General features: G+C 54.0%; 1 protein-coding gene across 2 annotated transcripts; it reads left to right on the top strand.

Annotated features, from left to right (window-relative positions):
- The first annotated feature begins 5,711 nt into the window (after nt 1–5,711).
- NUAK2 (NUAK family kinase 2) lies at nt 5,712–24,044 on the top strand. Of its 2 annotated transcripts, XM_025855189.2 has the most exons (8): nt 5,712–6,101; nt 15,138–15,258; nt 17,901–18,052; nt 18,414–18,479; nt 20,367–20,486; nt 21,063–21,195; nt 21,846–22,433; nt 23,491–24,044. In XM_025855189.2, exons 1-8 carry the CDS (start codon nt 5,856–5,858, stop codon nt 23,652–23,654), a joined length of 1,590 nt encoding a protein of 529 aa, XP_025710974.1. In that variant the 5' UTR covers nt 5,712–5,855; the 3' UTR covers nt 23,655–24,044. The 2 variants fall into 2 exon arrangements, with proteins under 2 accessions (XP_025710974.1, XP_025710973.1); XM_025855188.2 differs by having other exon boundaries at nt 21,846–23,632.
- Nucleotides 24,045–25,490: the final 1,446 nt, after the last annotated feature.

The raw sequence follows: 25,490 nt of genomic DNA, 5'->3' as shown, positions 1-25,490 counted from the left end.
ACCCTGGGATCATGATCTGAGCTGAAGGCAGCCGCTTGACTGAGCCACCCAGGTGCCCCTTATTTTTATTTCTTACGTCCCATTTCAGTCCATCACCCTGTCCGATGACTAAGGCAACAGCACAGCAGAATTAGTGGAAAGTACCTGGTGACTGGGTGCCCAGGAGATGAATCCCATGAAAACTTTCACCCCAGTCCTAAGCATAGGTGCCCCCGCTTCCGCCTGCAAACCCCGCAGCTATGGGAGTTACCCAGGCTCAGAGACTGAGAAACGGACATGGGAATGAGGGGCAGAAAAAGAGAAAGACCTTTTGGTTTTGCCACCAACAACAGGGTAAGAGGACCCTTTCCAAAACTCCATCTAGAAGCCCCGCACTAAATCTACACAAACAGCCGCTCAATCCACCTCCCAACCCTCAAGAATATCCTTGTTCTGGAGCAAACCAGCGCTGAGAGTCATGCACGGCTCCTTCCTCTTCTCCCCCCAAGTCAGGCTCCTCTCTCCCTCCCCAGCACAGAGCTCTAACCTTGGGCAGTTTCAATGCTTATCTCAACAGTCCTGTGTCCCAGATCAGATCTGCTGTAGCTCAGGGAGTCTGATAAGCCCCTTGGTGTCACAGTGCGTGCACATGCACGTGGGTCTCTGCCAGAATTGGGGGGAGGGGATTGAGAGTACCAGAGCTCAGCAAAACCCCAAGCAGACATAGGAAATCATCAATCTGACCACTTCACATCTTGTTTCATCCCACAGAAAGCCCACAAGGCAGTCATGAGGCACGTTTCAGGTCGAGTAAACTATGACATCGAGAGGCATAGTTTATTTGAGACTCTGGGCAAATCAAGTATCCCCTCTAAGCTGAAGAATGAGGGCTAAGGGAGCTGTTTCTGAAGCCAGATGGCCTGGGCTCCCGTCTGGCTCCATTACTTGCCAGGTCTATGACACTACAGTTCTTGGATCTCTGTGTCTCAGTTTCGTCATCCTTGCAATGGGGATAATCATATGCCGGCACCCACGTCCCAGAGTTGTGGCGAGGATGGAATTCATGTATACAGTGGCTGGCACGCAGCGTAGAAGACAAGAATTCTTGTCCGCAGAGTTGCCAAGAGATGCGAGAGAGTCATAGTCACTCAGCGGCAAGGCAGAGCAGAACCTGAGCCTGGGTTGTAGATTCCTGAGCCAAAACATCATTCCAGTCTGGGGCTGGGAAAGGGAATGGAGCCCCTGAATGTCTTGTAGCGATGGAATCACCTGCCAGCTGGGCAAAAGAATGGGAGTGATGGAGATTTCCAATTCGTCCTTTCTTAGATATGGCACAGGAGTCCCAGAAGAGTTGAAATGAAACTCAGAGTTGGTTTATCCAAATCTCTTTTTAAAGACGAGGAAACTTTCCCAGGAGAGAAAGTCCTTGGCCATGACCCAAGTGGTGTGTTGGTGGTTAAAAGAGGAGCTGGAACCCAGGACCTCTGACTCTTCATCTGCCCGAGCTCTCCCTGGCACCCCAGGCAGGAGACAGGCAAACTTTCTGTTTTGGGGAGAAGAGCTAGGGTCATGTCCCTCCCAGGCCTAACCTGTGAATAAGATTCGATTTCCTGTTGTAATCGAGAGCATTTCAGTGTTTGCTGCACACGATTCCCCCAAATTCCTGGTAAGGTTTACAGAATTTAGATTGTAAGCAGCTCATTAGTTCCAGCTTGTATTTCCAGAGCCCATTTGGGTGCTACAAAGCAATAGCATCCTTAGGAGCTCGAGCTGTGATGTTGGACCCACAGGGTTAGCCTCTCAGCTCTGTCCCAGTCAGGGCTGGGTGGTCTTGGACAGGACACTGCATCTAAGACAGTTAGAACCAGGGCTGGCTCAATATATGTTAGATATTGTTATACTTATTATCGTCATTGCTCAGTACATATTTGTTGAATGAATGAATGAGTGAACGAATGAACGAATGAACGAACGAACGAACGGAGTGATTGGCTCATTGAAGGAATAATTACCTAAGCAAAGCTTGTGGTTCCCAGCTTTGGGCATCCCATAGGGCTTGCTAGGCTTGAGTTGGTCAGTAGAGAGCAGCATCGAGTCAGGCATCCTAACTTGCCAGCCAGTTCCAGAATTGAAAACCCTCTCTCTGGACTCCCACCTCCTAAACTTGGAGGGCCACTTCTAACTCACAGGTTCCTATCCAGACAATTCCACCAGCTCCTGAGAGGGGAAGGGCAGCCCCTTCAAGGCCATATTGTCCACCACCTGGGGGTGGACTGAGAGCTGTAACCCATCCTCAGGGCTCCAGGGAAAGGGAATGTAATTGTTAGGGTCTCCGGCTGGAAGGGCCCTCCAGCCTGCAGCAGCCCTTTTCCCAAAGAAAAGAAAGATGGGTTCAGGCACCAATACTGAGGTAAATCCCGAGGGAGGAGATGCTCTAGGGCCTGGGAGTCTCCCTAAAGTTGATCAGATCCAGAGAGTGCTTGGCTGGCCCTTCTCTACTCTCCTACCTGGCCCCCAACCCCTCACACACACACTCAGCATCACCTCCCCTCACCCACCTCCAGCCCATCCCTGAGGGCCTTTCCTCACACTTCTCCCTCTAAGGTCCTCCGTCAAACCCCCGAGCCAGAGCAGGACCCGTCCTTTCAGCCTCACATGGCACCCTGTAGTTCTCTTGAGGCCCTTCCTACTTTCTGCCTTGGGTTATATGAAAAATTCTGTATTTATCTTATTTCCCTTACTAAACTGTATCCTTCCTGAGAGCAGAGAGCTAATTCTTGGTCACCCCTCAAGGCTCATCTCATCTTAGATGTATTTCTTTTTCAGAAGAAATGCTTTACCCCTCCCAAAATATGGCTTTGGTGTCTCTCACCTGCCCTCCCACCAACACCCTGCATTCCACGCCCCACGACAGTCCTTCCTCTGAGCCACATTAACATCTGTTTTTACTAGTCTAGACCCACACAGAGACACATGCACACAGGTTGTGAAGTGTGTAGGGACTGGGACAGATGCTTGTTTCTCATTGCTTGCCTGATGTGGCCCAAAGAATGGTTATCCCCAGAGCCCTTCCCACAGCGATCAGTGATGGGACATGAGGGTGGGGGGTCAGGCTTCCCCTTCCCAGGAGGGGATGGTGGGGCAGGCAGGATTAACATGGCCTAGCTCAGCCCAGCTTTCCAGCCCCATCCAAGCACATGACCCAGGAATGTCCTGAAATCTGCAGCAGCCGAGGCCCCAGATATAATCAGATTCCCTGTCAGGGAATTCTCACTCTGTTGCGACAGACCAGGTCTCCCTGTAAGGAATTTGAGAGTTGAGTTTCAGCAGTGAACCACATTTCCGAGTCACAGGTGTTCTGGCTCTGAGTCTGTGCCTCCGCCTGTCTCTGCGGACAGACAGCAGCTTGGTCCACTCATCACTACTATCTTGTAGTCCCTCGGGGACCACCAGGGTGCACCTGGCTGGAACAGGGCAGATTTCTTTTCTCTGGGCTCTTTGATCATGCATGGCTTGCCTCCTAAATAAGGATTCACATTCTGGTCAAAGGAAGCTGAAGTGGGGTGGGGAAGGCCCAGGAGGGCGCGGGAGATCAACCCCCCAAGGCGGCCAGGGCCCGTTCAGGTGGTGATGGAGGGAAATCAATCATCTGGAGATGCTTTCACTTTAATTTTTGAATTCCATCGCACATGCGTTCCTTCAGTTCAGAAGCATCTACCGAGCACCCTTTTTCGTGCCTAACATTGCACTAGCGATATTGGGGATATCTAAAAGAATTTATAGGAGTCTAGATTAAGCTTGAAAGGGAATCTTAGGCTCATCCATGTAATTCTTTCATCTTATTTATGAAGAGGTGTTGATTCATCTGGCTAATTGTCTCCCATCCTTCAGGTCTCAGCTTAAAAGGCCCTGTCTGCTGGAAGCTTCCCCTGGCCAACCTTCTCCTATTAGGGCTAAGGGCTCCCTCCTGTTATACACCGCAAGGGCATTCTGTTCTCCCATCTTGAGCACATCTTCCTCTGTCCAGGATTTGCTTGTTTATTTCTCACTAGACTGAGACTTCTCTAAGGGCAGAGACCATGTCCATCTTGTCACCATCATGTATATCCAGAGGCCCAGCGCCTAGCCAGCACCAGTATGTATAGAATGAGTAAGTGATTGGTAAAAGGCCACAGAACTGGTTGGTGTCAGCAGGACTAGAGCTCAGGACCCTGTGCTTGCTCTAATACTACCCATGCTTCCTCTTAAGAATCCTAATCCATCTGGATGGCCCCGGCTAGCTGGGCCCCCAGGATGGATGCAGATCTCAGGGAAGAAAGGAAACAGGAGGTCAGGGGGACTATTACCCGGGCCTCATTCTATTTTGGCAGATGACTCAGAGCAAGAAGGAGGCTGGTAGAGGGAAGAATACCAAATTGGGGAAGGGAGGTTGGTTTTCTACCTAAGTGGATCCTCTCCTGCTACAAAGGAAGCATTCTCCATCCCTAACTCACACTAGAAAGGATCAAAGAATCAGTAGAAGTAGGAAAGTGGGCAGACACTAAACACGAAATCCAGTCACTGGGGATGTAGTCCTTCTTGATCTTCAGCACGCCCTGAATACACAGCTGGAGACACAATCCTCCTGGGGGGGGGGGTCTGAATCCCAGCTCTGCCATTTTCTCTATATGGCTATGTGGCTTTTGGCAAAATAAGACCCACTTCAAAAAACTGGGTTAGCATGAAGACTCAAGGGGAAATGTCTCTTTCTCCCTATTACACTTAGAGGAAGGAGAACCTATGGATATTCTCATTTCATTCTAAATGACACTCAGAATGGGGATTCTAGATGACACTCAGAATGGGGATTCTAGACCCAGTGCTCTAGGCCTTAAATACCAAGCCAAATCTCATGACTTAACACCAGTCCTCCTGGCTGTCAGAGAGGAAGACTTATGAGTGGGCAGCTATATACAGATTTAGGGAACAGAAGTTAAATAATCAGAGTGTAAGCATTTTTAAATGAATGAATATTCCCCTTTGCCTTGCTCCACCTCCTTCCAACACTTCATAAATTCCACGACATCTTGAGGGAGCCACTCAACCCTACAAGCCTTCTTTGATGAAGAGGTAAGAACTTTCCAGAACCACATTTCTGGGATCCAGTGAAGGTTTAACTAACTGAAGACAGGTGAACTCAGAACCCTGGAACAGCTCTCCACTAGCCCTCCCCCTTCACTGGGGTCTGCCTGCATCCCACTCCATTTCCCTTTTCCCCCTTATGGTCTGAAAGAAATGGTCAAGTGACTTCACAGATTTTGGCTTGGGAGATGCAAATTAGACAGGATGGAGAAAACACTTCTGCGACCTCTAGTACTGTCAGATTGCCCCCTCGATAACAGAGAAAACAGTACAATAGGAGGACGACAGGTGGCTCTAACCAGGACAGAGTGCCGCTCAGAGGCAAAGGCAGTTCCAGGGCCCCTCAAAGGTTCCAGACCCCGGCAGTACCGACGAGCCAAGCAGCCTCCTCTGATGTCTCCTATTCCCCGGAGCCTGTCCCTCTGGGGCCCAGGTGGGCGGGGCTCCTTTGACACCTTTCCCAGACTCGGCTGGCGCGGGGGCGGGGGGGGGCAGGTTCGGGGCCAGAGGCCCGGGCGAGCCAATGCGGGCGGCCCTGCCGGCCGTGCCGGCGAGCAGACCAATGGGCGCGGGGGGGGCGTGGCCAGGGCCTCGGGCTCCGAGCGTTTATAACAACTTGGAACGCGGCGACTTGCCGCGCGCTGTTGTGCAGCTGCGGGTTCCCCGCCCGGGCGCGGGTCGTGTACCCCCGGCTCTAGCTCTGCTCTCCCCGCGCAGCCGGCTCCCCCTCCGCCCTCGCTCGCCTCCTGCCCGCCATGGAGCCGTTGGCTTTCCCCCGGCGCCCCGGCCCGGCTCCCTCGGCCGCCCCCGCCCTGACCGCCGAGCTTGCCCGGCCCCTGACAGACGGGCTCATCAAGTCGCCCAAGCCCCAGATGAAGAAGCAGGCGGTGAAGCGGCACCACCACAAGCACAACCTGCGCCACCGCTACGAGTTCCTCGAGACCCTGGGCAAGGGCACCTACGGGAAGGTGAAGAAGGCGCGGGAGAGCTCGGGGCGCTTGGTAAGTGCGATTCCCTCTCGCTGCGCTGCTCGGGGCGGGGCGGGCGCGGGGCGGGCGCGGGGCTTGGCCGCGGACGGTGAGGGATGCAGGCCGGGCCGGGGGCTAGTGCCCTCCTCGGTGGAGGGGCCAGCATTCAGTCTGCGCGCGCGCGTGTGTGTGCGGTGGGGGCCGGGGGTGGGGCGTGCATGGGACCTGAGAAGCCCAACACTAGCCCGCATACGATGACTGCCCAGTTAGTGAGGCGGACGGCTGGTGCAGGGTGCATAAAAGATGCATAGTGTCCTGTCTTGAGAAGACTCCCTACAGAAGATGAGACTTAGGTTGAATTTTGCTTGGAGCGTACTATCCAAAAGAGTGGAATGGGAAGAGGAAGTAGAAGGTGCCTGATCTTAGTATGAGTTTAGTAAATGAGTGTGTGCTTGGATGAATGTGTGAGGTCCAGTTCCTCAACTCAGTTCTTATTATCTGGCAGCCCAGCCTACATGGAGATCTGCACTGGGGTGGGGTGGGGTGGAGATGGGCTTGACACTTAGGTCCTTTCTGGCTCTAAAATTGACTCCAAGTTTCATTACGATGGATTTTTTATTCTGGGAAATGTGAAACCAGGCTCTGGTGCAAAGTCTACTGTGTCCCAGGATACCTTTGGGTTTTCAGCCTTTTCAGAAAGATGTCCAGTTAATGTGGGGTCGGAGGACATAGGTAATAGTAGTAGTGATAGTAGTAGTAATCTGTGAGAACTGAGTAATTTATTGTATCATTATACTCAGTTTCACCTTCTGCAAAACTGAAAAAAAAAACAACACAGCCTCCCTCCCAAGATTGAATGAGCGACAAATGTGAATTTAAATTGATCCTGATACACAGAAACTGCAGTAAGAACCGATATTTATATCTGGAAAGGCAAATCCTGAAAGGGTAGCAAGTTTGCCAAAAGTTAGTTAACAAACATGTGTTTAACGTGCATAGGAATCACCTGGGGTGCTTCTTTTGAAATACTTCTCTGGTTCCACATCCAGAGGATTTTATTCCAAAGTCTAGGATGGGTCAGATAACCTGCATTTTTTTTTAAAGATTTTATTTATTTGAAAGAGAAAGAGTGAGAGAGCACAAGCAGGGGGAGCAGCAGTGGGAGAGGGAGAAGCAGGCTCCCCACTGAGCAGGGAGCCCGATGCGGGGCTCCATCCCAGGACCCTGGGATCATGACCTGAGCCAAAGGCAGACGCTTAACCAGCTGAGCCACCCAGGCGCCCCCCACCCCAACCTGCATTTTTACAAGCTTTTTAGGGCAGGTGGTCTAGGGACTGTTTTGCAAAATTCCGTTGGGTGCTGTTTATGAGACATGCGTGTGTATTTGTGTGTCCCTGGTTTACCCCATGGGCTGTGGGACCGGTGGCCTTCCCAGATTGTTTGCTTTTGCAGTCAGTAACTGGTTTGAAATTCAAGAAGTCATTTCATTGGTGAGGGAGAGTGGATGCTGGAGAAAGGGAGTGGATTATGGCCTCATCAATAGGGCCGAGTATGTTTTTCCTGCTAAGGCCTGGCACTGTCCCCAGTTGCCTGCTGCCAGGTTACAGCTATTGGGCAATCATGTACTTCCTGGCTTTCCTTTCTTTCTCTTTCTCTAAAATGTGAGGGCCCAGTGAGGCTCCAGGCTTGAGACTGCTGGGCTCAGGCTTTGTCAGGGGCTTAGCTGCAAAACAGCATGTGCCTCTTGTTGACGGACAGACTGGGTTGGGGGCCTAGGGTGGCCCAGGAACTGGGAAATTGAGATTGAAGTTGAGATCCCATCAGACTCTTGACCTGGAGCACTGTGTGTGTGTGTGTGTGTGTGTGTGTGTGTGTGTGTGTGTGAGAGAGAGAGAGAGAGAGAGAGAGAGAGATCTCATTGATTCTGGAATGAGATAAACCGGCTTTCAGTTTTCAAACCTCAGTGGCTGTAGGTAGGGATTCCAGCTCTTATTACATCAGAACAGAGAGAATTCAGAAGGTACACCCCGGCCTCCTGCCTCTCACTGTGTGCAGGGAGCTAAGGTCAGTAGGCATGGGGCCACCCTGATCCACAGACCACCCTGTATTTCTGTAGGGAACTTCCTCAGGGTCTCCGTCCTGCTTGGAGAGTAGCTGCCTGGGGGCTAATGGCTTCTCCGTTCTGGAGAGGACTCTTCTTCCTCACCCCACCCCCACTCTGGCCCCTTCACTGTCCTCCCTTAAGAGAGGCTGACCTGGTGCCTCAGGATCTCCTGTGAGGGAGAGGGACATGAAAATGGCCCATGACATCCCTCAAAATGAACTGAGGTTGTTGGTAGGGGCTAGATTCAGAGGAAAACCTGCTGCCTGGCTCCCATCCCAATATTCTCTCTACCTTTCTAGCATTTTTCCCTTTCCCAGCCTGCCTAGATGAGATTATCAGGGGCCAGATGGGACTGCCCCAAGGGAGGGGCAAGTGGGCAGGACTAATGGCTACTCCAGGAGGGCATCAAAGGAAAAACAAATATTTGCTCTGGAGCTTCTCATCTCTGAGTACATTCCTGGTATCCAAATGACACTTCCTCCTGTGACTCTCCCAGCTCCCCTGACTACCCCTCCTCCCAAAAGAAAAACACCTGCTGGGGTCCCTGGAATGGTAGAATCCACCAAAGCCTTTGGGATGATCTACATGGCTGTCTTCTCTCCAAGGGGTGCCATGAGGAACATTAGGGGAGACCAAGTGGATAGTGATCTGGGACAGGGATGCTTCTGTGTCTTATATATGTTGGACTGCTGCATGGGATGTCAAAACGTTTGAAAATGACCCAGATGGTCTGATTCCTTCATCGACAGATGGGGAAACTGAGGCCCAGAGAGCGGATGGGACTTGTCCTGTGGCTGGTTAGTGGCATGCCTGCAACACAGGCTCCTGACTTGACCACCCCAGGCCATGGATGACCAATACTGAGTCTTGGACGGGGAGTTGGCCTTGAGCTGAGCCCGGGCTTGCCTCTGTGTGCTTTGTCATTCCAACAGCGAGCACAAGCCGCCTTTCCCAGAGCTCCAGGCAGTGCTGAGGGTGGGAAGAGTCCCTGGGAACGAACTCCCACCCCCACATGTGCTGACTATGTTGAGGGATCCTGGATGAGTGAACTACATGACATTCCTGGGTTTGACCTCGTCAAGGAGGCTGTGTAGCTCAGAGTCAGACCGTAAGTGTTCCGGTTCAGACTCTCTTGCTTACGAGCTCTGTGACCTCTGTGTATCTCCATTTCCTCCTCTGTCAGTGAAGGAATCGGACCGTAGAGTGGGCATTATAATACTTCCTACCTCCTGGGGTTCTCAGAGGATGACATAAGATCATATCGGTAAAGTGCTCAGCAAAGGAGCTGACACACACAGTGTTTATCCCAGCAAGGCTGGCTTTGACTCTCTCCTGGGGTACCCATCCTGGGTCTGTGCTGCCCTGAGCAAGAGAATGGGTTGTGCTGTGCTTCCCTAAGCCAAACCACTTTGGTCTTTGCTTTGTTCAAAGTCCTAGTCTCTCCTTCAGCCCCTGCTCCAGAGAAGGGCTCTGCCTGGCCAGCCACCAAAGTCCTCTTCTGCATGACGCTGCCCTCCCAGCCCTGACTACACCTGCCTGCTCAGCAGCAGGGAGGGAGGCTTCGGCTGCAGGCGACTCTTGTCCTTGGGCTGTGGCCAAACCACACAAGAGGACCGGGCAGGGAAGCGCCTTGCCCAGCAACCTGGCAGAGTGGGCAGGGAAGTGGCAAGGAGGGGGCGGGCACAACATGGGGCTTAGGGGAGGTGGCTCAGGTTCCCCTCATTCCCGGAGCCCATTCCTGCTCCCTGCCTGGGTCTCTGGCAGGCTTGGTGGTGAGCCACCCCCAGACCCATTCCCACTCTGCCCAGGCGAGCCCAGGCCAGCCTAACCTCTCCTCCGTTATCTAAATGGGTCATCCTCCAGCTCCTTGCCCTGCCTCCCAGACAGCAGGTGCTCCATGAAAGGCCAGAGAGGAATCAAGGATCTTGGCTCCAATTCCTGGTGATAGCTATGACCAGAGATGCCCAGCTTGCACCCTGTCTCCTGGGACCTGAAACCAGCACCTCTAGATCTTCTTTTTCTAAGACCTGATCTGAGTTCCTGCAGGGGAGGCAGCGTCTAACCAATTGAGCCCCCAACACCCATCTCCCCGGTGTGGTTGTGGATCTCTAAGAGGGATGGGGTGCCTGGTGGTACTGCACAGCCTGGCCCAAGGCAGGGGGTGAGGCCTTCCTTTCTCCAGGGGTGGGAGGCACAGAGCCCGAGGCAGGGCAAGGCACCTGCAAGGAACTTTTGTCTTCTGAGATGGCAGCTTCTGCAGACAACACCGTTCCATCCTGATTCTGCCTTGGTGTGTCAGGGAAACTTGGCAGTCAGTGGACCTTTTTGGACTTCAGCATTTGCCATTTGCAAAAGGGGATGGGGGAATTAGTCCTGCTGTCTTTGCAAAATGGGCCAGCATCCATAGGACTTTTGCTCCGGCAGGTTAACACGGACATAGCACAGGGTCTCCAAACAAGCCCATTCCAACAATCCTTGGCCAGCACCTTCCTGGCAGAGTAGCCAGTGACCCACTTCTGAAGAAGCTCAGCAGAAAATGCTAGAGTTTGGAAGGGAGCTTAGAGGTCCTGATATACACATTCGTGAATGGTTCCTTTCTTTCTGGCCTTTGCACAAACCTTTCTCTCTGCCTATAATGCCCTATATGCCCCTTCCCAGCCTACCCCCTTTGGCTTGGCAAACGCCACTCATCCTTCAATATCTGAGATGAAGTTTTCTCCCAGAGGTGGTTTTCCGTGCTCCCCCAGGCAAAGAAAGCTCTCATCAGCACTCCTGAAGCCCCTGGGCAGGCAGGGACCACAACTGTCCTATTCATCACAGTAGATTTAGTTGCCAGTTCTCCCACGGGACTGAGGGCCTTGGTGCAGGGACCACCCATTTTTTGTCTAAGTCTCCAACACCTAGCATAGCACCAGGCACATAGTAGGTGTTCAGCAGATGTTTGAAGAATAAATGCCCTTTCATTTTTCAGATGAGGACATTAAAACTAGCCACACCAGTTAACCACATCATTTAAGTGGCTTGTCTTGAGTTGCATGGTTCCATAGGGACAAATAATAATCAGATACCTGGGCTCTTGACCCCCACTCCACTGACCTGGCATTCACACTTATATTATCACATAATTGTTGCACCTGGGTGTCCTGCCCCACTGTAAGGTGGCCATATAACATATCACCTTAACTCGGGTACTTTTACTTTGGAGAGTAAAAGGGGTTCTATTTTTTTTAAATTAGGGTGAGCTTTTTTTTTTAAGATTTTATTTATTTTAGAGATAGAGAGTGAGAGAGCACAAGAGTGGGGGGAGGGGCAGAGGGAGAAGGAGAGAGAATCTCAGGCAGACTCCCTGGTGAACACGGAGCCGGAGGTGGGGCTCGATCCCAGAACTTGGCGATCATGACCTGAGTCAAAATCAAGAGTTGGACGCTAAATGAACTGAGCCACCCAGGCGCCCCTAAAAGGGCTCTATTAATAATTATACCAGGATGAACCAGGATTGTCTCTAGGCGCGTGGCCTTCCTACCTCTGGGAGATCCATTCAGCAATTGTTCCCCTCCTTGGCTCTGGTTAGTATATTTTAATTCTTTGAGAATGGATGCTCAACTAACTTGAATATGAGAACAAAGGTCTCTCAAATTCATCCTGTAACTGAAGTTGGCTCCACCCATACCTGGGAAGAAGGGCAGAAAATCTTGTCTGGGTGTTCATCCCATCAGTCAGGGGACCAGCCAGTGACTTAGCCAATAACTACTGACTTGTGATTTGTGTTCACCAGTAAACAGTTGTTGAATGCTTTCTGTATGCTGAGCACCTTCTAGGCCTGAGCTGTTTCTGTATCTCCTCTACTATGACAGACTAGCCAGCAGATGGTAAGGGGCCTGTCCTGTGGGGCAGGAATAGGTTGGGAACAGTGGCCCAGCGCCCCCAGGGCTGTGACACATCGTTCTTCTTGTATGTCACCTGCTTGGAGACTAGTGGAGGCCTGATGACATAACTTGTTTCCTTCATAGGAAGTGCCAGCCCCTGTGGTCTCCTCGGACCTAATGTGGGTAACTTGAGGTGGGGAGGTTGTCCAGGTGGAGCTGGCTCCTTGACCTAGCCCCCTGATGCCGGAACGTGAGCTAGCAGGAAGATGGAGCCGTTCACTGAGGATTAACAATCCTCACGTGGAATCATAGGCTTCATAGTTGAAAGAAATGGATCTCGGGGTTCAACATTTATACTCTCTACCGACCCAGGGACTCCTAGCCCTGCTCAGACCCTCTTTTTTGGAACCTCATTTCTTTTAGGCCTCATCTTTGTGAGACCTCTCCCCCTAAGCCTGTGATGAATTCATCTCCTTGCTGTATAGGTTTGTGTGTACACAGTTGTAATATGCCTAGTTTTTGCATACACGTGCATCTTAAGCTCTCAACTATTTCTGTTTTATTTTCTAGATATGTGATTTATATATGGTCTTTTTTTTTTTTTTTTTTACTACCTATTAACGCAATGTTTACGGCCCTTTATCTGAAGAGCTCATAGGACTTTATCTATTGTCTGATTTTTAAAACAAAGAATTTTAGAGAAGAACGAGTCCATAAAATCTCCCCTTCAGGGAGAGAACGGGGTGTGGAGAGAGGGGTGTGCAGGATTGATGCTGCAAGCTGAATCCTCCTCGTTGGAGGAGGATTCAAGGCCCTTCCTCCCCATCCCCATCCCCCTGTCCAATTCTAAGCCAGGGATTTTTCTGCTTAGCTCATCAGGGTGGTTTGGAGCACAAGGGCAGGGGGCGGGGCCGGTCCCCGAAGAAAGCCCCTGAGGGGCGGCCCCGTCCCGCGCCGTCCCCTGCAGCTGCACCGTGGGCCTCTCCCACATCTTGGGGAGCAGGCTCCATGGTGACAGGTCCCTCCTGCTGCCATTGTCCTCCCTGCCCTGCTCCGGGAGGGCACAAGAGCTGGGCCTCCCCTCTTTCAAGGATGCAGCTCCAGGGGAGGAGCGGGGCGGAGGGCACGCCATCCCTGGCCGGTTGCCGGGGCGACCGGGCCGGCCATTGTGCGCAGCTCCCCTTACGGGATTAAGGCTGTTCCGCATTCTTGTCCGATGGGGAGCGCAGGCCTGCTCGGCGCTGTCCCCGCGAGCCGGAAGCCATTGTCTGCCTCCAGAGCCTTGTGAAAGGGGGGATTAGAGGCCCCTCCCCTGGAGCTGTGGTTTCCTTTCTCCCCCGTCTCCTTCTGAACCTTGAGGGGAGGCAAACCCTCCTGGGACTTGGAATGAGAAGCAGTTTCCCTCAGTCTGGGCCTTCAGGTTTTGTCACAACGCATCCGCCTCCCCTAAAGAGGAAGTCTTGAATTTACCATTCGTGTCCTTGGACGGGACTCGTCAGGAACTGACCGGCCCTGTGGCAACCCCCCCCCCCCCCCCCCCCCCCCCCCCCCCCCCCCCCCCCCCCCCCCCCCCCCCCCCCCCCCCCCGGTTGTTGCACAGAAAAGGCAACCGAGGCTCTGAAAGGGGGTGGGACTTGCTCCTCGGGACAGTGACCCCAGGTCCCCTGACTGTCCCCCAGGCGGCATTTTCCGCAGGCGGGGAAGGCTTCTTGTCACCCTCCTCTTTCTGCCCCGGTGGCTGCTCAGTGGGACAGGGCAGAGAAAGAGGGGCTCCTCGGGCTCTAAGAGTTCTGCTTGCTGGCCTGGCATCTTGGCACTTCTTTCATTTCCTGTTGCCTCACCCCGCCCTTCCTGAGCCCACCGCACTTGCCAGCCCCCGGGCTAGATCCTTATATGGTATTTGCACCTTTGCCGAGGAGACAGCAAAGCCCAGGGGACTCTCACTGTCTGGTTGGTTGTTGCTAAGAGAGGGACACATTCCTTACCTAGACTGAGGGGACTGGTGTGGGGTTTTTGTTCATAATTTTTTTTGTGGTTAAAAATATATATAACATATAATTTAGCATTTTAAGCATTTTAAAGGTACAATTCAGTGACCTATTAGGTACATTCACAATGTCATGCAAACATCCACACTACCCATTTCCAAGATCTTTTCATCACCCCCCATAGAAGCTCTGTACCCATGAAACAATAGCGCCCCCCACCCCACTCCCACCCCCACCACCTCCCTAGGAATCGCTGTTCTACTTTCCGCCCCATGCTTTTGCTTATTCTGGTTACCTCCTATACGGAGAACAGGGCCACCTGGGTGGCTCAGGTCATGATCCCAGGGGCTCCCTGCTCAGCGGGGAGTCGCTTCTCCCTCTGCCCCTCCCCCTCGTTGTGCTTCCCCTCCTTCTCTCTCTCCCTCTCTCTCTCTAATAAATAAATAAAATCTTTAGGAAAAAAGAATCATCCATCTGTACTTGTGTGTCTGGCTTCTTTCACTTAGCATAATGTTTTCAAAGTTCATTCCTGTTTGTGCCGGTAAGTCACTGCACGACCTTGAGCAGGTCCTTTAACCTCCCTGGGTCCCAGTTTTCTCCCCTACCAGTGAGGGCGATGGAACTTTCTGGGCCTACCTCTCAGGACGGCTTGGAGGGGCCGATGTGTTAGTAACAATGCAACAGATGCTCGTTCAGCACCTCCTGTGTGCCCAGCACTGTGTGTGGCATCAGGGATCCAGTGCTGAGCAAAACCAGGCCAACCTTTGTCCTCGTGGTGTCCTATGGTAAGTTTGCTTTGTAAGTCATAAAGCATCGGCCTTACGAATGCAGGTTGTACCTTCCTTGTTCATCTGTGGACTCTGAATAAGGTCACCGGCCCATACTCCTTCCTGCTGTGTGGACTGCGCCTAACCCAGGTGCTCCAGAGAAGGTGCTCTCCAGCCTCTCTGTCACCTACCCTGGGGCAGGATGGAATGGTTTCTCAGGGTGCGCGACACTGAGGACTTTGTAACAGCTGCAGGCGGCCAGGGTCAGAGCTCCCAGAGTATCCTTAGGGATGCCTTTACCTGCCAGACCTTTCTCCTCAGTCTCCTGCATTCTCTGTTCCCAGGTGGCCATCAAGTCCATCCGGAAAGACAAAATCAAAGATGAGCAAGACCTGATGCACATTCGGCGAGAGATTGAGATCATGTCGTCACTCAACCACCCCCACATCATTGCCATCCATGAAGGTACAGAGGCAGGGCATTCGAAGCTGTGTGTGCGCGTGCGCGCGCGCAGTCAGAACAGAGAATACAAAGAAGTGAAAAAGACACAGGCTTTAGAGTTGGACAAAAGGTAGATTTGAAACCCAGCTGTAGGACTTTGGGCAACTAATTTAACTAGGCTCTGGGTAGGGCCTCAGTTCCTCGTTTGCAAAACGGGACAATCCCACCTACATCACAGGGTAGCTGCAAAGATCAAATTAAATGTCACTGAGTATTCACTCATGGGAGGAACTCAACGGACTGTAGGCTTTCTTGTTGTCATTGTTAGGTTTTCCATAATGGAACACTACCTCCCCAACCCAGTGAGATCCTTAGCATTCTGGGGGAGGCTGGAACACACATAGACCTGTACCTGTCTCAGGTGCGTGGAGGTTATTCTTCACCCGTCCCAAGAGCCAGGCCTCCTACAGTCTGACCTGGACTCTGAATCATTCCTGCCATGGGGCTGGCTCCCACCTTTCCTCATCTTTCTTAGCCTCCTCTTGCTCTGACATCAGTGTTGGCTTTCCACCCCATCTGCTCTCTTCCCTGTGACCCAGACAACCAAGTGAGCAAGAGAGGGTGACGAGGGAAAGAGGGGAAGCATGCTCCCACACACGCCTGATTCCAGCCTTTCCATAATATCAGTGAGCTGGAAAACCAGGGGTAGCAGTAGCAGCAGGAGGGAGGGAAGACGGCCTGTAGCTTTGCCCTCCGTCTGAATATTCCTGGTGGGAAGTCAGGGAGAAGGCTTTCCTGGGTTCTGTCCATAGGAAGACTAAGGGCACGTCCACTTAGCCACACGGAGCCCAGGCAAGTGGGTGAGGAGGCTAATTGTAGCTCTCTGTATTTCCCCAAGGGAAGAGTGGGTAGATGACAGAGTATTGGTTAAGCCAGCTTGAGCTTGGTGATTGGGCAGAGAGAGAGAGAAAGCGTGAATTCTCCCCTACGCCCATACCTCCAGCTACCTCTGGGAACTGAGTCTTGAAGCTTAGGATGTGGATCCTCCTGCCCCTCAGAGTCCACGATTGTAGGTAGGGGTGTCACAGTTACTGTGTGACAGGCACACCCCCTCCCCATCCATCCCCAGCCTGCCCTCGTCTTCAGGAGGTACGGATTCGGGGGAGGCTCCAGTTTTAGGAACATAGCAGCTCTCCAGAATTTACCGGGGCTAGCTCTTGACCTCCAGTTTCATGGCACAAAGGTGGCACGCACCCCTACAGACATCTGGAGGACCACGGGAGTAGGGTCTCACCTGGGTACCCCCCAGGAGACGGGGCCACCATGCATCAGGAGCACTTGCCCGTGTGGGAGAGGAAAAGAGCACAGTTCTCCCAGCCATGTATCCAATCGCCTGGCACCCGGGATTCCTCAGGCAGAAGCGTCCTCTCTCTGCTCCTTCTCCCAGGCTAGACAGCAGTAGTTCTGGGGCTGGCTCAGCAAGCCAGACTCCTAGGACTCGTTTGACACAGAGATGTAATGTCACAGACATACACGCTCTGACCACACCTAGCCAGTTTGATGAACCAGTCCTTCCCTACACTTCTGGGCAGCTCGAGCCAGGACAAAGCCTGAGTGGCACATGAGCCGGGATGGGCTTATTGCCAGGAAGTCAAAGATGCTGAGGGTACTAGATCTCCAGCTCAGTCTTCCATGGTACTGTATAGTTTACACACCACATTCAAGTACCTTTATCCCTCTTCAGATCCTTGAGGCAAACATTATTATGGGCATTCTTTTTCAAGTTTATGCACGAGGATGCTGATCATAAATATAACAGTAGGCACCATTTATTGTGTGCTTGCTCATATGTCAGACCCCATGCTAGCTTGCTCAGCCAGCCCCGGAGCTATCCCTGACTTCTCTCTATGTCTTCCCCAGCCCTGTGAGGTTACCATTATATCCCGCTCTTCAGATGAGGAAATTGAGGCACACTGGTTGAATAACTTGCCAAGGTCACCTGGCTAGTCAGTGATGGGACCAGGATTCAAACCCCAAACCTGAATTCTTACTGATGTATCTGGACGAGATTTGCCCACCATCCCAAGGTACAAAGTACCAGATTCTGAGCCAGAGGACATGACTTAGTCTCATCCCTTGATGTCCTTGCCTTCCTGGGAATTTGCAGGCTGGTTTTAAGAATCCTCAAAAGCCTGGGGTGCCTGGGTGGCTCAGTAGGTTAAACGTCAGACTCTTGATTTTGGTTCAGGTCATGATCTCAGGGGCATGGGGTCGAGTCCTGTGTCAGGCTCTGTGCTCAGCACGGAGTCTGCTTGTCTGTCTCCCTCTGCTCCTCCCCTTGCTCTTTCTCTCTCTCAGGTAGATAGGTAGGTAGATAGGTAGGTAGGTAGGTAGATAGATAGATAGATAGATAGATAGATAGATAGATAGATAAATGGAAAGAATCCTCAAAAGCCTGAACTTGCAAAGAGAGGGAGCATAAGCCAGTTCCCTTGGCCTCACCTCGTGGCTCCTTCAGCAGCCATGTTCCTGCCCTTACTCGCCCCTGTCCCATCCCGTGAGCAGATATCACTGCAGGAAGGTCCTGTCTGGTTTGGGGCCAGCGGGGGGTGGGGGGGGCAGCACACTCTGGAAAGGCCTGACAGTCCCACCTTGCTCTGCCGCAGTGTTTGAGAATGGCAGCAAGATTGTGATCGTCATGGAGTACGCCAGCCGGGGCGACCTGTACGACTACGTCAGCGAGCGGCAGCGGCTCAGCGAGCACGAGGCCCGCCATTTCTTCCGACAGATCGTCTCGGCCGTGCACTACTGCCACCAGGTGAGCCCCGCCCCCCCGCCGCGTGCCCCGTCCCAAGGGGCGGTCCCTGGGGCTCTGGGACTGGCTTGCACCAGACAGATCCACAACCCGTCCAGGATCCCACAGGGAGACCGAGGCAGAGGCAAACTTCTGTCTGGACTCTGGGGCCTGGGGATGTTGGCTTCTCTCTCAGTGGCCCCAAGGGGTGGAAGGCTCTGTGATCCGTCCAACTCTGTTCCAATGAGATGGGTCCTCCCAGCTACCCACGCTCCCCCAGCTTGGCCCCCTTTGTGTTGACCTCACTTTCCAGACTAGGCCTGCATGTCCTCCTGTCCCTCTTGGGGACCTCCCCCTGACCCCCTTTCCTCCCTCCCTCTTTCAGAATGGGGTTGTCCACCGGGATCTCAAGTTGGAGAACATCCTCTTAGATGCCAATGGAAATATTAAGGTGAGCGCACTTCTTTGTTTCCCACAGCTCCCCCTACCCCACCCCAGCCTTTCTGCCCTGTTTCCTTGTCAAGTGTCTATCTCTAAGCACTTAGGGGATTCTAGAAGCTCAGATTTAGATGTTGGTACCGGTAGGGAACTCAGCCATTACCCTTTCCAGTACCTCGTTTTATGGATGAAGACCTGAGGCTTCAAGATAAGGGGTGACTTACCCAAGGTCCCATGGCAAGGGAGTGGTTGCGTCTGGGCTAGAACCAAGGTCTGCTGATTCCCCAGCCAGTGCTCTTGATGTAACCGACTGATAGGAGCCTAGATCTAGGGTCAGCTTTTGAATGCAATCTTGGGCCTGGCAGGGAGAGAGGGCCATGGCCTCAGTTCTCCCCACCTGCCTGCACGCATACACACACATATTAACCTGCTGCCATTCGGTAGCCCTTTTGGCACTTTCCTCCATAGACCAAGCACCCCAGCACCAGCTTTCTGCCTCCTGCAGCTGCTGAATTCCCACGCCTAAATAGTTAAGCTGAGGTCCGAGAGGTGCTGATGGCATAAACTCAGATCTCAGGGATAGAAGGGGGAAATGACAAGAGCTGGCCCCTGCAGGTGCCTGGGAGGGCTCCGACCCTGCACTAGGACAACTCCTCAGAATCTTCCTGAACCCAACACACAGTTCCTTCCCTTCAGTGGCCCTTGAACCCATGCCCTGAAGTACCCTGGCACTGAGTTTATTCCCCCTTACCCAGCCAATTCCCAGAGCAGGTGGGGCTTTCTTTGATGCTAAGCAGGGGGAGGGGAGGCAGAGCCAGGAAACTCACATAACCAGACAGGCACGAACTTTCCATCTGAACCAATCATCTGCCTCTTTATGGGCTTCAAATGGTAACTGCTTGATAAGAGGCCAATAAAACCATAAACGAAGGAGCCAGAGTTTCATAAACAGCCCCTCCCCACCCTGGGCACCCATGACGCTCTGCTGGGGGTGAAGAGGCAGGAAGCAGCAGGGCATTGACCTCTGCTTCTATCTGAGGTTAGCTGGGGGAAAAAGTCTCTCTGGGGAATGAGAAGATAGGCCTGGGGCCTCTCAAGCCCTTGGTATCAGATGGCTCAGGGAGTCCTGCAAGAAGATTCTTCCTTTTGGGCTCTAACCACAGCCCTGATCTTTGTTCTGACTTCACCCTTGCTTCTTAGCTATATTGGCGTGACCCCACGTTCCTGCCACTACATTCCTGCCCAGCTATGGGCAGAGATGAGCCCTTTGCTAGGAAGGGCCGGCCAACCCTTGCACAGTAATCACTAATGGAGCTGGCTGGCTTCGGAGAGCCATGGTGTTGGCATGAGCAGTCGATTCTCTCCCTACACTTCCTTCAGTCACTAAGTGTCGGTTGAGTCCCATCCTTGGGTCACACCTGTGCTAAGAGCTGCAGGAGGGGTAGGGGCAGAAGGAGGTGAGCATGGGGAACATGCTGACAGGGTAATAGGAGGAGGGAGACTGATGAGCAGGGACTACCGCCAGCCATTGGAAACGGTGGGGCTTTGTGGGAAAAGGAGGTCTCAGGGAAGGTGGGCTTGCCGGGTGAGGAGGATGTTTATAGGCAGGAGAGTGCATCCCTGGAGTGGGGGTCCAGCATCTCAGCCAAGGGGCCGGGGGAACGGGGAGGACCCCGGAGCCTCCACACACCTAGGCATTCCTCACTGACACAAGCTCCGCAAGGTGCTCTCTTGCAGGGCCTGAGCTGTGTTGTCTGTGCCATGGGGGGCAGGGGTCCCGGCCCCCTTTCCTTCTGCGAGGGCCTAGATTTCCCTGGGATCTGCAGAGGGGCGGGCCGAGAGCTACAGAACAAGCCAGGCCTTGGCATGACCCCCGCCTGTGTTTGACCCACTCCTGCAGATCGCGGACTTCGGGCTCTCCAACCTCTACCACCATGGCAAGTTCCTGCAGACGTTCTGTGGGAGCCCCCTGTACGCCTCGCCCGAGATTGTCAACGGGAAGCCCTACACGGGCCCGGAGGTGAGTGTCTGCTCTCCACCCGCAGCCTGCCTCCACCACTGACGGTGCCTCTAGATTTTCTGAGAGAGATGGGCTGGCTTTCCAGTTCTTCCCCTCTTCAGAGCACAAAACTCCACCCCCACCCTCCACACAAAAGTCGGGACTTGTCAGGTCCTAGCAGGAGCAGCAAAACTGGGCCGAGAACTTAAGTCTGCTGACTCCCCAGTCTGGTTTTGTGCCCCCTCACCTTCCTAGTTGCTGTTCTCTTTCCTGGCACCTGGCTAGGCTCCCTGAGAGCTGGGCTCTCTCATCACCACCCCATCCTGCCCAGAAGGGATGACCTCACCACTGCTTTCGCTGGCAGCCACCCCTCCTACCTGCAGGGGATGGACAACACCTGTCCTCCTGAACCTCAGTCCCTCTACAGCGTCACCCTCTTTGCTCCTGGGTCCCAGAGGGAGGTGGTCCTCAGATGCCCCGGCCCCCTGAGTTCTCCAGCGTGTACCTCTTTCTTCTCTGGTGTTGCTGGATGCCCTCCAGCTGGTAGCATTCAGGCATCCTCGCTGACCCTCTCTCTCTTTGTCTCTCGCTCCCTAGGTGGACAGCTGGTCCTTGGGTGTCCTTCTATACATCCTGGTGCACGGCACCATGCCCTTTGACGGGCAGGACCATAAGACGCTGGTGAGACAGATCAGCAACGGGTCCTACCGGGAGCCGCCTAAACCCTCCGGTGAGTGAGAGGTGCAGGTGTTGTCCTCCAGGCCCCGTGTGTCCTTCCCTTGTTCCTGAGGTGGGCACCAGGCAGGAGCAGGGAAGTGAAGAGGCCCACCCCCCACCTGCTGTCTTCTCTCTGCCTCCAGGGTCTGTAACTCCCAGAGGGGAAGTGCATCCCTTCTCTCCGGTATGGGCATGCTGCTTCATACTTGGAAAGTGCTTCTGATGGTTTAACTTGGATCCTCTTTGCTGCAGTCACCTCGTTCCCGACTGCTCTAGGGCTCATCCTTAGAAGTCTCTTTGTCCTTTCACGTCCGGTGGAGAGGGCAGGAAGAAGGGTGTGAGAACCTTGGTTTACTCTTGAGCACAGCCTCTCCCCTCAGGGTTGCATTTCCGGGAGGAAACACCAACGTAGAGCAAGGCTAAAGAAGAGGCCCTGGTCCTGAGGGGCCGAGGGAAGGAAGGAGAAATGGGCAGTCAATCCCAGAAAGCTGGAGACTCTGGGGAGCTGGCCGGGCTGTGGCATCTGCGCGCCCAGGTGGGACTAGATGCATCTGACACAGGGGTGCACGGTCTTAGCACAGATCAGGGTGAACCAGTGAGAGGGGGCTGCAGGGTGCCCATTCCCATGGCTGCCAGTCTGAAGCCCCGTCTTCTGTCTTCCAGATGCCTGTGGTCTGATCCGGTGGCTATTAATGGTGAACCCCACCCGCCGAGCCACCCTGGAGGATGTGGCCAGTCACTGGTGGGTCAACTGGGGCTACGCCACCCGTGTGGGGGAGCAGGAAGCTCTGCACGACGGAGGGCGCCCTGGCAGCGACTCTGGCCGGGCCTCCATGGCTGACTGGCTCCGGCGGTCCTCCCGCCCTCTCCTGGAGAACGGGGCCAAGGTCTGCAGCTTCTTCAAGCAGCATGCACCCGGTGGCGGCGGCGGCGGCGGCAGCAGCAGCATTGCCCCAGGCCTGGAGCGCCAGCATTCACTGAAGAAGTCCCGTAAGGAGAACGACATGGCCCAGTCTCTCCAGGGGGACCTGGCGGACGACCCCTCCGTTCGCCCTGCCAGGGGCAACCTCAAGCTGCCCAAGGGCATTCTCAAGAAGAAGGCACTGCCCTCTTTGGAAGCGGCGAGGGAAGACCCTGAGCCCAGCCCAGGCCCCGCAGACCCAGGACAGGCTGGCCCCCTGCTCCCCAGGAAGGGCATCCTCAAGAAGTCACGGCAGCGGGAATCTGGCTACTACTCCTCTCCTGAGCCCAGTGAGTCTGGGGAGCTCCTGGATGCAGGGGACGTGTTTGTGGGTGGGGGCTCTGAGGAGCAGAAGCCCCCCCAAACCTCAGGGCTGCCCCTCCATCGCAAAGGCATCCTCAAACACAATGGCAAGTTCTCCTGCACGGCCCTGGAGCTTCCAACCCCCACCGCCTTCGGCTCCTTGGACGAACTGGCCTCCCCTCACCCTCTGGCCCGGGCCAGCCGCCCCTCAGGGGCTATGAGTGAGGACAGCATCTTGTCCTCTGAGTCATTCGACCAGCTGGACTTGCCTGAACGGCTCCCCGAGCCCCTGCTGCGGGGCTGTGTGTCTGTGGACAACCTCATGGGGCTTGAGGAGCCCTCCGCAGAGGGCCCTGGAAGCAGGGGCCTGAGGCGCTGGTGGCAGGACCCCCTGGGGGATAGCTGCTTTTCCCTGACGGACTGCCAGGAGGTGACAGAGGCCTACCGACAGGCACTGGGGGTCTGCTCCAAGCTCAGCTGAGGGTGGGGGGGGGGGAGGGTGGGCACTGCCCGGCCCTGGGCAGGTTCTAAAATGCAGCTGGCTGCACCCCGAGGGGACACTGCCACGTCCCCCACTCCCAACACTAGCCTCCTGGCCAGGAAGGCTGAGGTGGTTTGCAGTTGAGCCCTAGGGAGGGCTAGATGGGAAGTGGGCAAGTAAAGCACATCGAGGGAGGGTTCAGGTCTTCAGCCCTGGGGAACAGAGAAGACAGTAGAGGGGAAGCTAGCAGAGAGCGAGGAGAGGAAGGCGTGGGGCCAGTCCAGGTGGCCCCCTTCCTGTTCACACCATAGGGCCACAGGCGTCAGGAAAGAGCACTCTCAGAGCCTGTCTCTTTTCTTGCACTGAGTAAGTTTTGTGCATGGTGACTTCCTGCCAAGGTGGGGATGGAAACTCTCCCCATACAGGTCCCATCCCCACCTGCCACTAAAACTGGAATGTGGCACCCCCTCATGTGCCCGGGGTGTCCTGGGAATGGTCTCCTAGGGGGTACCCATCCTGATTTATCTCCGCGGTAAGAGAACACAACCTCTATCTCCTCAAAGGTTCTCTCCCCTTTCCCACCCTCCAAACCTGGCCCAAGCCTCCAGGAGTCGGAGTTGCTGCTAGGAATCTAGAAGACTTGAAAGGGCTCAGGCTGCTGCTATTAGATTTCATCTCACGGGGCCCAGATTCCCCTGGACCCCACCTTGGACCTCGAAGACTCTAAACATCTCTGGCCTCCAAGCTGCTCCTGCTACTGAGAATGGATGTGTTTATTACTCTGGGCTTTTGGCACCCTGGAATGCCCTTATTTATTTTTATGTGTTCAGCTCTCTGTCTTTTAAAAAGCTGTTTTCAATAATGTGAATACTGTGTTCTGGGAAAATCCACTGTGACGTCTTAAGTTTTGTGAACAGGGAGATCTTTCTGTAATGATTCCCTACTGATCATGGAGGTGGGGGGCGGGTAATCAATCCACATGTCCCGCTGCGCTGTCAGGAGGGCCTCTGGCTCCCTGGCTCCATGACTCCTGACTCTGTCTACCCGATGGTCCCTCTTCCTTCCTCTGTGGCCGGAAGGGACCACTCCATTAAAAACCAGAACCGTGATTGGAAAATAGCCTCTGTTGTTCTGTTGGGGCACGTGAGGCGCAGGGGTTTGAGCCTCCTCTTAACCTACACTCCCTCTGGGCTGTCACAGGTGGGATCTGGAGCACCTGCTTCATAAAAAAAAAAAAAACCACAACCACCAAAAAGCTCAGCTCTTAGCTCCCAAAGGCTCCCGTGAGACAGCCCTCCGCGGCTCTGGCCCGTTAAGCAGGCAGGGGAGCCCTGGACGGACGTGCCCAGTTTGGCACTAAAGGAGGAGTTGGGTTTGGTGGATTATACAGCCCCGCCCCCACCCTCCCGCATCTCCCACCCCTCCCCCAGCCTTCTCCGTGCCCGGCAGCTTGAAGACACCCCACCCCCCTCCGCCTTTATTCTCTCCCTCCAAAGAAATCCCCTTTCCTCCAGTGCTGGGCAGCTGCTACCCCTCTGGCCCCTCGCCCCCCGCCTCCTCCAGGAAGTAAAGAATGCTTGGAATGCCCCCCCCCTTGTCGGCCAGCCCTCTCAGCCCCCTGCGGAGCATTCCCCAAACGCCAGCTCCATTGAGAAACTCCCAGGCTCCGAGGGCCGGGATGAAAGGGAGGGTAAGGACAAAGTGCAGGCCGGCAGCCGGCTGGCTCCGGCTTCGAGCTCCCTCCCTCCCTCACGCCCTCCCCGTGGCTGGCATCCACCGGCTCCGGGACATCCCCAGGCCGGGCCAGCTCCGCAGCACACCTGTCCCCCTGCCAGCCAGCGGTACCTGCCAGGGCAGAGCATCTGGACCTTCGCTCCTCCTCCCTGCATCTGGGGGGCAGGCACAGTCGCGGGGTGGGGGGAAGAAGTGAGGGGGCCACTAACGGGGTCGAGACGCAAGAACAAAGAAGAAGTTGCGTGGGCTCCACCTGGGGTATTGCAGTCGGGTATCTTGGAGGTCTGGAGAAAGAGGGGGGGTCTTTACCCTCAAGAAGCAGAGTTCCGCTGTGAAGCTGGCTGTGCTCCCTTATTCATTCAATTCTGGAGTCAAGCCCTATTTGTGTGCTAAGCTCAGTGGAAGACTAAGCGAATTGCTGTGTCCCCAGTGCCACACTTAAGATCTTAGGCTCAAGGGGCGCCTGGGTGGCTCAGTCGGTTGAGCGTGGGACTCTTGATCTCAGCTCAGGTCTTGATCTCACCGTCATGAGTTAGAGCCCAGCGTTTTCTGTTTTTTGTTTTTTTTTTAAAAAAAGATCTTGTCCTCAAGGAGGTTGCAGACTGGCCGGCAAGGTGGCATGCATAAAAATACATAAAATTCAAAAGAGAGATTGTGGTCAATTCAGGTAATGTTGAAAGGGAGTTTGGATAACCGAAAAGCATTGCATCTTAAGAGATAATGATGGGGCGACCATTTATTAGGTACTTTTAATTTTATTTTATATTTTTAAGATTTTATTTATTTATTTGAGAGGGAGAGACGGAGAGAGAGCACAAGCCAGGGGGAG

Source organism: Callorhinus ursinus, unplaced genomic scaffold (genome assembly GCF_003265705.2).
Source record: "Callorhinus ursinus isolate GAN/ISIS: 27379988/994484 unplaced genomic scaffold, GSC_fseal_2.0 scaffold57, whole genome shotgun sequence".
Taxonomy (NCBI): Eukaryota; Metazoa; Chordata; class Mammalia; order Carnivora; family Otariidae; genus Callorhinus; species Callorhinus ursinus.
This window is presented reverse-complemented; position numbering and strand designations above follow the sequence as displayed.

Coding starts and splice junctions, on each gene's coding strand:
- NUAK2 (XM_025855188.2), top strand. CDS start 5,856: ATGGAGCCGTTGGCTTTCCCCCGGCGCCCCGGCCCGGCTCCCTCGGCC. Junction 6,102..15,137: donor GGGAGAGCTCGGGGCGCTTG/GTAAGTGCGATT, acceptor CTCTGTTCCCAG/GTGGCCATCAAGTCCATCCG. Junction 18,480..20,366: donor ATGCCAATGGAAATATTAAG/GTGAGCGCACTT, acceptor CCACTCCTGCAG/ATCGCGGACTTCGGGCTCTC.